This window comes from Macaca thibetana, chromosome 18, assembly GCF_024542745.1.
Source record: "Macaca thibetana thibetana isolate TM-01 chromosome 18, ASM2454274v1, whole genome shotgun sequence".
Lineage (NCBI taxonomy): Eukaryota > Metazoa > Chordata > Mammalia > Primates > Cercopithecidae > Macaca > Macaca thibetana.
Genome location: NC_065595.1, coordinates 59,747,587 through 59,760,307, shown reverse-complemented (window position 1 = coordinate 59,760,307; position 12,721 = coordinate 59,747,587). Strand labels below are relative to the sequence as shown.

The following is a 12,721-nucleotide window of genomic DNA, read 5'->3' as shown; positions in this document are numbered from 1 at the left end:
TACCAAATTAGTAAGCCAGCAAGCAAAACCATATGTTTTATCCATGGGCTTATCAGCAGAGTGGAAGCCAACATTTTATGTGAGTCTGCATTCTTTAGTATGGCACTGGAAAAGCAGCACTAACTGAATAACGAAAGAAGCGAGTTCTAGTTCTGGCTCTGCCAAAAGCCAGTTAGGTTATTTAAATTCCAGGGCCTCAACTGCAAGACAGTGCAATGGCAGAACAACTACATGCCCTGATTTGCACAAAAAAATCCCAGTTTACACTGCATAATTACTAACAGACCCTCATTCACTCTCCACCAAAGTGTCCTAGTTTAGACAATACATTATATGATCACCCTTAATGGTTAAGAGCACAAATCCACAAACAACCCTATAGTTACTCTCATTTTCATGTAAGAAAACAGAAGCTTAGATTAAGTAATTTTCCTTAAAGTTAATAGTTCAACTAAGTTATTGGGCCCATGAAAACAACTAACTCTAAGGAAAAATTCAATCTTAACATGTATATTATTCAACAAACATTTCTTGGGTGCTTTAAAATAAAGCAAGGTACAGCACAAAGCACTAGGTGCTTCTTCAGTGTGAAGCAGGAACATCCAGTGATTAAAAAGTGAGATGTCCCAATATTTGTTAGCATATGCAACCATGTCAATAATGCTTTTGTTTATGAAATGAAAAGCTAGTTGAAGTTTGTTTGATTTCTGACTACACAGTTGATTTTGATAGTGACAGTAATTATGTTCTACAAAGTCACCACAAGCACTGAATCAGTGAATACTGAACCACTGCTCCTAGGGGAAATACAGGATTAGATTCCGCCAACCTTTGATCACAAGATTTTCATCAACCAATCAATATATAACCTTGTTTTATGTGTGTTTCTGTTTAAAGACACCTTATTTCACATACTGTGTTGATTAAGTAACATTGAACTCAGAGCCAACAGCACAACTCAGGCCCAACTGAAGCTTCTCTAACATGTGTATTTTCTCAGTAAGGCATATCACAGCCTTCCCACACTTAGAAACACTAGACAGCACTCAGTCCTATGCTTGGCGGGTCATCTTAAACAGTGAAATAACCAATAAAAAGCAGAAATTAAAAAAAAAAAAACCGGTGCTAACATTCCTGCTAAAATGGTATTTGTTTACCAAGCTGAAACAAGACGGCCAAGTACTTGTTTGACCTCAGATGAGACTGTGTGTATTGGGCAACTCAAAATGCATGTTGCTCTGCACATGTCTACAAATGACCATTAAAGCCCAGCGAATAATGACTTTGGCTTACTTGCGAATGTGGAATTCACAAACAACAAGGATGGACTGTGATTGTCCTTACCAATTTAAGTCCTGTAAAAAGATACTTGACTTCCTGATTGATAAAACAGCTAAGCTGAAGTTGATTTTCCTTTCCTTTGGTGACTTCTTCTTCTTCAGATTCTGTACATTTCATGCTTTGTAAACTAAGATAAGGAATATGCCAACGGGTATTCAATATGTTATATACTCTTGAATATAATACATTATCCTAATTCCATTAAAATTAATAGTATCATTCATTGGCATTTAAAACATTTTAGTCTCCCAATAAAGATTCATTTCAACATACTTAAGAATGTTCATTTGGCTACCAACAATTCTATAAACAACGAGTAATAAATGTGTATTAAAAGATAAACTGCAATAAACTCTGAACTATAAACTGGTATTTAGTGTGGTCTTATAATGGTCTTAGAAGCCCAAAGGTACATAAACATAATTTTTTTCTAAGATTTTCTAACCATGACCTAGAAAACAGTACTTTCCTGATTCATGTTTTATTAACTGGTTCAATCTCATGTATATAGTTGATACACACCATTTTATACAATTAAAAAATTCTTTATTTTAAAAGTTATTATTAACAGTCACCTTGACATATAAGAAATTAATTCTTTATAAGGTGAATGAAAATGAGGTAGACTCTGCTAAAGATGTTCTTAGGAAAAAATAATAAATATCCTTCAAGAAATAAATTAGAATAATTATATTAATCAAAACATAATGAATAATCCCATTATCCTTCAAGGTCACTCCAATAGGTATACTTTTCCAAATTCCTCATTTCCATTACTGTATTTTTTTAGGCATAAAAACCTCTGGGCTGGGCGCAGTGGCTCACACCGGGAGGCCAAGGCGGGTAGATCACCTGAAGTCAGGAGTTCCATACTAGCCAGGCCAAGAGGGTGAAACCCCCTCTCTACTAAAAATACAAAAAATTAACTGGGCGTGGTGGCATGCGCCTGTAATCCCAGCTACTTGGGAGGCTGAGGCAGAATTGTTTGAACCCGGGAGGCAGAGGTTGCAGTGAGCCAAGATCGCACCATAGCACTCCAGCCTGGGCGACAAGAGCGAAACTCTGTCTCAAAAACGAACAAACAAAAACAAACAAACAAAAAAACCTCTGAAGAATTTTTCTTCTACCCACCACCAATCAATCAGCCAATGATGCTATTTATGTCAATTCTAATAAGGTAGATAGTCTATACAAATCTTGGCTCATAAGGATACGTAGTTTCAAACTCAACACCGAAGAACTGATCAATTAAACTTTTCTTTTTAGAAGGTGTCGCTGCCGATGCAGATGAAGAGTCTGTCTGCAAAAAATTAAAATAAAAATTCCAACTTTATATAAATATTAATGTATATTTTCTTCCACACAATTCAGTTTAGTAATACATATTTAAGTTTTTAAAATATAGTCCCTTAATGTAAAATCCTTCAAAAAACATTACAAAAAATCACCAATGAATTAAGTTTAATAAATAATACATTAAATGTAAATGTCGTATGCAAGCTTCCAAATTCTGACTACAGATTGAGCATCTAAAGTATTTAAATATACATCTACCCATTAAGATGAACTTATTTTAAGCCTTTGCGGGGAAAAAAATTAAAAAAAGAATCAAGATATAATGAAAGTCTATAATCACAAATATATTTCAATTACCTCTTTAACAGAATCATCCTCTATGGCTTCCAATTTCTGTTGCAATACTCGCATCATTTGTATCCAACATTCATTAGCATCCTGTAATGTAAAAAAAGACAAAGTAAGTAATCCTGGCAGTGAATGATCTACAAAATTCTTCCAAAATAATCACTGTCTCCTAGGCAAGAGAGTGGTTTCCTTCTTTAAAAATATTAAGCCAAATAAGAGATATGATCTTCCAAAAAATAATTCTAGAATAGCTTATTCATTCAACAGACATCTGCTGAGCTCCAATTTGTGCTAAACACTGTACTAGATACTCAGCATAATAGCAGTGAAAATATAAAATTCAAGTAGAGATAAGGGTTATGAAGCGAAAAAAAAGCAGGATGGAAACAGTAAGTGATCAGGGGAAGGGAAGTGTCCTATTTCAACAAGGTCATCAGGGAAAGCCTGAGGCTTTGGTCTTGGAGCCCTGAGATCTGAAGGAGGTGAGAGAGCTGGTCTTGCACTTGTCTGACAGCCAAAGGAACAAGAGCAAAGGCCCTGCAGGAAGAGGGCACTTGAAGGGTTTAAGGAAGCCTGTGCAGCTGGAGAGGGGCAAGCAACTGGCAGAGTGGTAGTGATGAACTCAGAGAAAAAGCCAGGGGCTAGAGGATTTAGGACTGCGGTAGAAATCACTAGGGAGTACTGAACAAGGGGCCAACATAATCCTATCTTCATTTTAAAAAGGACACCATGGGTTGTGTAGAGAAACTGCAAAGGGGCAAAGGCAGAAGCCAGATGATCAGTTAAGACTACTGTTGAGGTTCCAGGCAAGAGACAGCTCTGGCATGAACTAGAGAAGACTGATGTTTATATTTCGAACTATGTTCCAATAAGTATGGTAAATGTAGGAAACCTAAGTTTTACATTTACAGAATGAAAAATACCTTGCCCTAATTACCTGTTGAAGATACTGTCCTTGTTCACCCTTCTCGGCAAACTGTGGGAAAGCCATGTGCAAAAACTGCAGTAGAATAATAGGTGGAATACTGGAAGAAGTTTTATCCATGGAATCAAACAAATCTCTAAGGGCTTAAAGACAAAGCAAACATTGCCTTAGTAAAATAGTCACATACTTAATACATGCGACTGTAAATTAATTTTAATTAATACAAACAAAAACCTACTTAATTTTTTTTTTTTTGAGACGGAGTCTAGCTCTATTCCCCAGGCTGGAGTGCAGCGGCACGATCTCGGCTCACTGCAACCTCCACCTTCTGGGTTCAAGCAATTCTCCTGCCTCAGCCTCCCGAGTGGCTGGGATTACAGGAGCATGCCACCATGCCTGGCTAATTTTTGCATTTTTTTAAGTAGAGACAGGGTTTCACCATGTTGGCCAGGCTGGTCTCAAACTCCTGACCTTGTGATCTCCCCACTTCAGCCTGGGATTACAGGTGTGAGCCACCACACCCAGCCGCTTAAATATTTTTAAGTGTATCTACTCTGACAATTGTTGGACTCTCAACAAGAAAAAAAGAAATCATTTTTAAATCTTAAAGAATTCACCAGAAGACCTTACAAAGCAATCACTAGTTGTAAACAACTTCAGAGCCCTGCCTCTCTCTTTCTTCTTGCCAGCCTTTGTATTCCCAAACAAAGCAGGGTGTTTTAATTCAGTACAAAGAACACATAACCTCTGTGTAGGGACCAAACAGGCATAATGTAATCGTTCTGCTACTCTGCCAAGATCAGGATAGCAGGTCACCTCTCCCCACTTACCTCCCTTTAAATCTATAATTGGTTCTCATCTACTCAACTCCTGGAGATTTAAATCTGGGTCCTTAAACAGCTGACTCTACTGGACAGCTAAGAACCAAAACTACTAATAATGTACCTTCTTCAGAAAACCTTCTTTCCACTTAACCCCTCTCAGCAGCATGAATCTCACAGTCATGGACTAGTCTGCTCTCTTGGAGTTCGAACCATTTCTCCTCTGCTGACTTCCTAGTGATCATACCTTGCTCTGCTTCATGTACAGCAAAACTCTTCCTCTAGCTTACCTCAACTTGTATGTTTTATTAATACCCAAGATGTGAAATGTCACCTATCATTATTATACAGACTGAGCCCACCAAATACCACAGCATCTTAGCACAAAGCAGGGGCTCAAAAAAATGTTACTGAATAACAAAACTGAACACAATGTTTAAAAAATATTTTTGGAGGGAAGGCTGAAATTTAGGCATCACTACTAAGCTAATTATTTTTTTGAATAAAAGCCTACATTTTAATAATACTTTATATACTACTCAAAAACAAACAGATGATTTAAGATCTAGTATATACCATCAACAGAGCATCTCAAAAGTATTTCATCAGTTTAAAAGAAAAAGGTCAAGAAGAAATGTAGATTAAAAGATACTAGTAAGACATAACAACTAAATGCAATGTGGGATCTTAAATTGAATCCTGAAGCAGGAAAAAAAATTTTTAATGGACAATACTAGGATAGCTGGCAAAATCTGAATAAAGACTGTATTTTAAAGTACTGTGTGAAACTCCCAAATTCTAAAAAAAAAGTTTGTTTTTTGAGACAGTGTCGCAGTCTGTTGCCCAGGCTGAAGTGCAGTAGCACAATCTCAGCTAACTGTAACCTCCGCCTCCCAGGTTCAAGTTATTCTTGTGCCTCAGCCTCCTGAGTAGCTGGGATTACAGACATGTACCAACACACCCGGCTAATTTTTGTATTTTTAGTAGAGACGGGGTTTCACCATGTTGGCCAGCCTGGTCTCAAATCCCTGGCCTTAAGTAATCTGCCCGCCTCAGCCTCCCAAAGTGCTGGGATTACAGGCATGAGCCACAGCACCCAGCTCAGATTCTGAAAATTAAGAATTATCTTGTGGTTATGAATGTCCTTATTGTTAGGAAATACATACTGAGGTATTCAGGAATAAAACACCTGATGTCTGGCACCTTATTCTAAAATGGTTCAGAAAAAAATTACATGAATAACGGAAAAACGAGAAACCAAATGCAATTAAAAGTTAGTAACTGGTGAATTCTTACAACTTTTCTGTAAATTTAGATGTATTTCAAAACAAGAAGTTAAAAAGTCAAGAAGCAAAAATGTAAAGAACAGTATTTTTCATCGCACCAATACTATTAGCCGCATATATGATGCTGGAGAAGCTGCTGAAATTCTAAATTATTCTAAGATACATAAGCTGTCAAATGAAGTAGATATAAACGATCACACTTTCTCATTAAAAACTTCAACAAGTAAGTCTACTTTAGGAAAAAAGGTTAGAGTAAAATCTCTCTAACTGCAAATGACACAAAAGAAACCTGTTTATAATATCAAAAATCAATGGTTGACAACAGTGAGATAACACTTCATACTTCTTGGATGGCTACAATCAAAAAGACATATAATACTAAGTGCTGGTAAGGACACGAAGAAATCCGAACCCTTATACCCTTCTGGGGGAAATGTAAAATGGTGCAGCTCCTTTGGAAAATTCTGGCAGTTCCTCAAAAGGTTAAATACAGTAACCATATGACCCAGCAATTAATTCCACTCCTAGATACATACCAAAGAGAAATGAAAGCATTTGTCCACACCAAGACTTGTACACGAATGTCAGGAGTATTTGTAATAGTCAAAAAGTAGAAACAACCCAAATATCCATCAATGATGAATGGATAAATGATATGTGGCATGTCCATACAAGGCACTCTTATTTAGCAATAAAAAAGAATGAAGTACTGATACATGCCACAATGTGGATGAATTCTGAAAACATTATACTAAGTGAAAGACACCAGTCACAAGAGACTACACATTATCTAATTCCATTTAGTACAAAAGTCCAGAGTAGGCAAATCTAGAGAGAAGGAACACACAGACAAATGTTTGGGTAGGGCTAGAAACGGGAAAGGAGGTGACTGCTAGATGTTATGAAGTTGCTTTTTGGGATGATAATGTTCTAAAGTTAACATTTTAGTAAAATTTGCACAACTCTGTGGATAAACTAAAAAACAATGAATTATACACTTTAAATGGGCAGAATTTATGATATGTACGTTATGTCAATAAAGCCATTAGAGAAAGAGTTAAAAAAAAAAAAATAAAAGGCCGGGCACGGTGGCTCAAGCCTGTAATCCCAGCACTTTGGGAGGCCGAGACGGGCGGATCACGAGGTCAGGAGATCGAGACCAGCCTGGCTAACACGGTGAAACCCTGTCTCTACTAAAAATACAAAAAACTAGCCGGGCGAGGTGGCAGGCGCCTGTAGTCCCAGCTATTTGGGAGGCTGAGGCAGGAGAATGGCGTATACCTGGGAGGCAGAGCTTGTAGTGAGCTGAGATCCGGCCACTGCACTCCAGCCTGGGTGACAGAGCGAGACTCTGTCTCAAAAAAAAAAAAAAAAAAAAAAGGCATGGCTGTAAAACCCTATTGACCTAACCCAAAGACTTAACAGTATTAAAATGTCCAAAATTACGTGAGGGGTATATTGTCTTATGCAATGAAGAAACCAGTTATTTCTATCCTTTAAGATTACTATTTCTCCTCATACACATCACTTCTTTACACCAATACTCACTAAGACCCTCTTTTATAATGATGCATCGATTGTGATAAAACCCGTCGCTGGCTCTCCCCAGTCAACCCCAAAGATATATTACACAAATCAAACCTGAAGCCAAAATCATAATTTAACCAAAAAAATCCAAAGATTATTTTTCACAAAGGACAGACATCACTGATTTATAATCTGGATGATAAAATAAGTACCAAGTTGCTTAACTTAAGTATAACGTACACTCCAAGCTTAATGAGGTGATGTTTTACAAAAGACATTCTGGAAACTGCAAAGGATTTTGAGTGAAAAATAAAATGTCTTACTCCTATTAAAAAGTAGTATATTTAGAATACAAACCTGCAGTAATATACTGCGCTGAAGCCATTTCCCCTGAAGCTCTTAAGGCACCTGCATACCTAGGAACATTAAAGCAGAGTTAAATAATAGAATTCAGTTCATTCTAACACTCAAATGGGAAGCAGCCAGTTAAAAGGAGTTATTACGACACCCTCAACTGCAAGTCCCGCGGAGTTGTTCCCACCTTTCCTTTTCTTCTCTCCTGGTCTTGCATTATATGGAGAAAAAAAGGAATGCTGAAAAGGGAATTTAGATGGAGCCTACTTTAAGCTCCTTCCCTTTGTCAAACGCATATAAAACAAACATTTTATTTTATTTTTTATTTTTTGAGACAGAGTTTTGCTCTTGTTGCCCAGGTTGGAGTGCAATGGCAAGATCTCGACTCACTGCAACCTCTACCTCTTGGGTTCAAGCAATTCTCCTGCCTCAGCCTCCCGAGTAGCTGGGATTACAGGCGCACGCCACTATGCCCAGCTAATTTTTTTATTTCTAGTAGAGACAGGGTTTCACCATGTTGGCCAGGTAGTCTCGAACTCCTGACCTCAGGTGATCCACCCACCTCAGCCTCCCAAAGTGCTGGGATTACAGGCATGAGCCACTGCACCCAGCTAAAACAAGCATTTTCTCAAACTACTGTGAAACAAAACTATCCATTAATTACAAAGAAAATAAAATAACACAATCTCTGAAATAACTTGGAAGAAATAAGCATTAGATCAAAAACATTCAGCATTAGCTTGCTGTGTATCGTTAAATAGGTCACTTAAGGTTTTAGGTCAGTTTGCTCATCTGAAAACTGAGGAGCTTCTATTAAATGATTTCTAAATTCACTTTCAGCTTTATGATCCTCACTTAATTTACAAACTGGCCATGCAAAGGAAATATTCAAACCGCAGTCGTTACTCACACAAAGTCTTATGACAAAAGCTCAGAAATTATCATTCAGTTAATATCAAACATTGAAGTAGGAGGGAGACTGCATATGCACTATGATTAAACTATGTGTACACACTATACACCCATTAGAGTGATTAAAATTAAAATTTAAAAAAAACTAGTATCACCCAATATTGGCAAGAATGTGGAGCAATCAGAATTACTGATCTAGTCAATAGTAATATGAATGGATCTCCAAGCTAGATACGGAGTGAAACAAGCCAGAACAAAAGAAAAGCACAACCTGTAGGATTCCATTTATTTTACGTTTCAGAATGTGCAAACTAATACGAAATCAGTAGTTGCTGGAATTGGGTGGAGAGGATAAGGATTAACTGAGAAAAGGCACACACAAGAATTTTCTGAGATAATAGAAATGTTCTATACTTTGACAGGCAAATGGATTACAGAGAATTTGCATTTGTCAAAACTGATCAAACCAAACACTTAAGATATATGCATTTCACTAGATGGGAATTATATCTCAATTTAAAAAGCAAAACCTCTATGCTTAGGTAGTATGAAAGAAATCACAGAAAGTATTGTGTTAAATTGTATTCAACTGAAGGGTTTTGTTTTTCCCTTTTTCATTTGTTTGCATCTTTCGGAAACTGCTGTGACTAAACAAACTTTCTTAATTTTTCAATAAACAATAATTCACAATAATGCCTGAATTATGTGTGTTAATTTTTAAAAACCTGAAAATCATTAAATTTCCCTGTTAATACATTTTAGCAACTTCTTGAAAGGCATTTTTGAAATTAAAATGAAGTACTAATATAGCAGACATATCCCAGAACACCACTTGGGAATGTAATTAGCTATATAATTGCTGCTGTTACTGAATTTTACTTCTTGTTATAGGGTAACATGAATATGTAACTATTTCTACATTTATGGCAAAGATAACTAATGAATTATCAACCTTTTTTTTGTAACTAAGAAAAGTCATATGTAATTTAATATCCAAAAAACACTTCCCATATTAGAGCAATAAAATGTAATTCCTAATTAATGTAAAACCATCTATTAAGCCAAATAACATTAACACTGAAGTTTATAAAGAAAAACTTAGAAAAAGAGAAACTGACAGAAATACTGAGAGGTTTTACAGTCAAAAGTACTGAGAATCTTTCCTTATCTCTGTCAAGTCGATATATTAAAAGTACTGATATAAAAAATCTGAACATAATAAAATTAACCTAATGTCTATTATACTTTGACACCTACAAAGAGAGGACATTTTGACTTTTCTAGTCCCCATAAAATATTCAATCATACATCAGATCAAAAAGACAAACTCGGGCCGGGCGCGGTGGCTCAAGCCTGTAATCCCAGCACTTTGGGAGGCCGAGACGGGCGGATCACAAGGTCAGGAGATCGAGACCATCCTGGCTAACACGGTGAAACCCCGTCTCTACTAAAAAATACAAAAACCTAGCCGGGCGAGGTGGCGGGCGTCTGTAGTCCCAGCTACTCGGGAGGCTGAGGCAGGAGAATGGCGTGAACCCGGGAGGCGGAGCTTGCAGTGAGCTGAGATCCGGCCACTGCACTCCAGTCTGGGCGACAAAGCGAGACTCTGTCTCAACAAAAAAAAAAAAAAAAAAAAAAAAAAAAAAGACAAACTCAAATTTCCAAAATAGGCCAAATCCTTATCCATGGTGAAATAAAATACATTTGTAACATATGCTTTCATATATGCGTTTCTAAATCCACTGGCTAAGTAACTTGGCTTAAACTCTTGGGGGTGGATGTGGAACAAATGAAAAGCACATATAATGCTAATGAAAATACAAATTGGTATCTCCGTTTATAAAACTGGTTGGCAAAACATATCAAAACTGAATATATACATCCCTTTATGACCCAGCAGTTTCACTCATATATATTTTGTGCATATGCATACATACTCATATACACCCAAGAGAAACAAATGCATGTGCCCAAAAATGTACTAGAATATTCAGAGCATATTTTTTCATAATCACCAAAAACTGAACATAAACCAAATATTTATCGACAGAAGAATGGATGACAAATTGGTAGTATAGCACACAATGGAATACTATACAGCATGAATAGAAATGAACCACCAATACACAGAACATGGATACACTAAACATCACGAGCCAGACCCATTAGCCAGTCATCAGCCAGACAAATGGGCCCAGTTTGTACACTTCTGTTCACAAACAGTTCAAAATTGGTAAACTGATCTATGAGATTAGAAGTCAGGATAGTATTTCCAATTTGGAAAACATAAACAGTGGTAGTGATTAAGATCTGTGAGGGGATTTTTAGAGTGCTGGAAGAGTTCTGCCTTTATTTTGGGTACATGGATGTGTTCACCCTGGGACAATTCATTGAGCTGTACACTTACAATCTGTATACTTTCTGCATGTTATAATTCAATAATCAAAAATAAATGGGCCAGGCGTGGTGGCTCATGCCTGTAATCCCAGCACTTGGGAGGCCGAGGCAGATGGATCACGAGGTCAAGAGATCAAGACCATCCTGGCCAACATGATGACACACTGTCTCTAATAAAAATACAAAAACCAGCTGGGCGTTGTGACACGTGCCTGTAGTAGTCCCAGCTACTCATGAGGCTGAGGCAGGAGAATCACCTGAACCCAGGAGGCGGAGGTTGCAGTGAGCCGAGATCGTGCTACTGCACTCTGGCCTGGAGGTAGAGTGAGACTGTCTCAAAAAAACAAAAAACAAAAAACAAAAACTGGGCTAAAAGGAAAAGATAACAGACTTTCTAGTGGTTTTTGTTAACATTTGAACAGCCTCATCTAACAAATAGAGAACAAGCAAAATCTCAGAACTAAATGCTTTCATTACTACACAAGAGTAAGTAAACAATCCAAATATGAAACTTTAAGTTAGAAAATAGACAATAAAACAAGCCTAAGGTAAACAGAAATAAGAAAAACATAATACAAAAAGTAGGATGAATCAGACAAATCAAAAAATTGAATGAACAAATCTAATAGCCAATTCTTTGAAAGCTAAAATACAAATCTCTAGCAAGATAACACAAACAAAGGGAGGAAAACACAAATAAAACAAATAAAAAAAAAAAAAAAATACAGGTCCAATGGTAGAATAACTCTTAAGCTGAAATAATTTAAAGACAGGACAATTTTGTAGGAAAATATAAATTCCCAAAACTAACTTTAGAAGAGAATAAGTACATTTAAAATACCCCAAAGGCCGAGCACAGTGACTCGCGCCTGTAATCTTAGCCCTTTGGGAGGCCAAGGCCGGGGGATCACCTGAGGTCAGGGGTTTGAGACCATCCTGGCCAACGTGGTGAAACCACATCTCTACTAAAAATACAAAAAATTAGCTGGGCGTAGTGGCGGATGCCTGTAATCCTAGCTGCTTGGGAGGCTGAGGCAGGAGAACCGCTTGAACCCAGGAGGCAGAGGTTGCAGTGAGCCGAGATCACACCACTGCACTCCAGCCTAGGCAACAGAGCGAGACTGTCTCAAAATAAAATAAAATAAAATAAAATACCCCAAAAAAGCTGAGTGCAGCCAATTTCATGGGCAAGTCTTTCAGCAGCAGATCAGTCCTATAAAAATATGAAAGAAAACAAAAGTTCCAGGAAAAGACGGACATAGAACTAGCATAACTCTAACACCAAACCCTCACAAATAAAAAAAAAAAAAAAAAAAAAAAAAAAAAAAAACCGGCCAGAGGGAGACAGAATGCTATACATCAGTCTTAGTAACAAATGACCCCAAACATCCTTTTAAAATGTTCCAGCAAATTAAATTCAGCACTATATATTGAAAGAATACGAATGCATCAGGAATATAGTCTATTAGGCTAACTATTAACCTAATGTATCACAAATAGATCCAGTAAGAAAA

The 12,721-nt window shown here is 37.1% G+C and overlaps 1 protein-coding gene across 2 annotated transcripts in view; it reads right to left on the bottom strand.

Annotated features, from left to right (window-relative positions):
* USP14 (ubiquitin specific peptidase 14) overlaps window positions 1-12,721 on the bottom strand; it is a 54,406-nt gene that overhangs the window by 11,671 nt on the left and 30,014 nt on the right. For both annotated transcript variants that reach the window (XM_050767655.1, XM_050767656.1), the window contains 5 exons: window positions 7,902-7,960; window positions 3,923-4,053; window positions 2,995-3,075; window positions 2,556-2,641; window positions 1,345-1,459 (listed from right to left, as the gene is read on the bottom strand). In XM_050767655.1, the coding sequence (XP_050623612.1) occupies window positions 1,345-1,459; window positions 2,556-2,641; window positions 2,995-3,075; window positions 3,923-4,053; window positions 7,902-7,960 (472 nt within the window). The remainder of the gene's footprint in view (window positions 1-1,344; window positions 1,460-2,555; window positions 2,642-2,994; window positions 3,076-3,922; window positions 4,054-7,901; window positions 7,961-12,721) is intronic.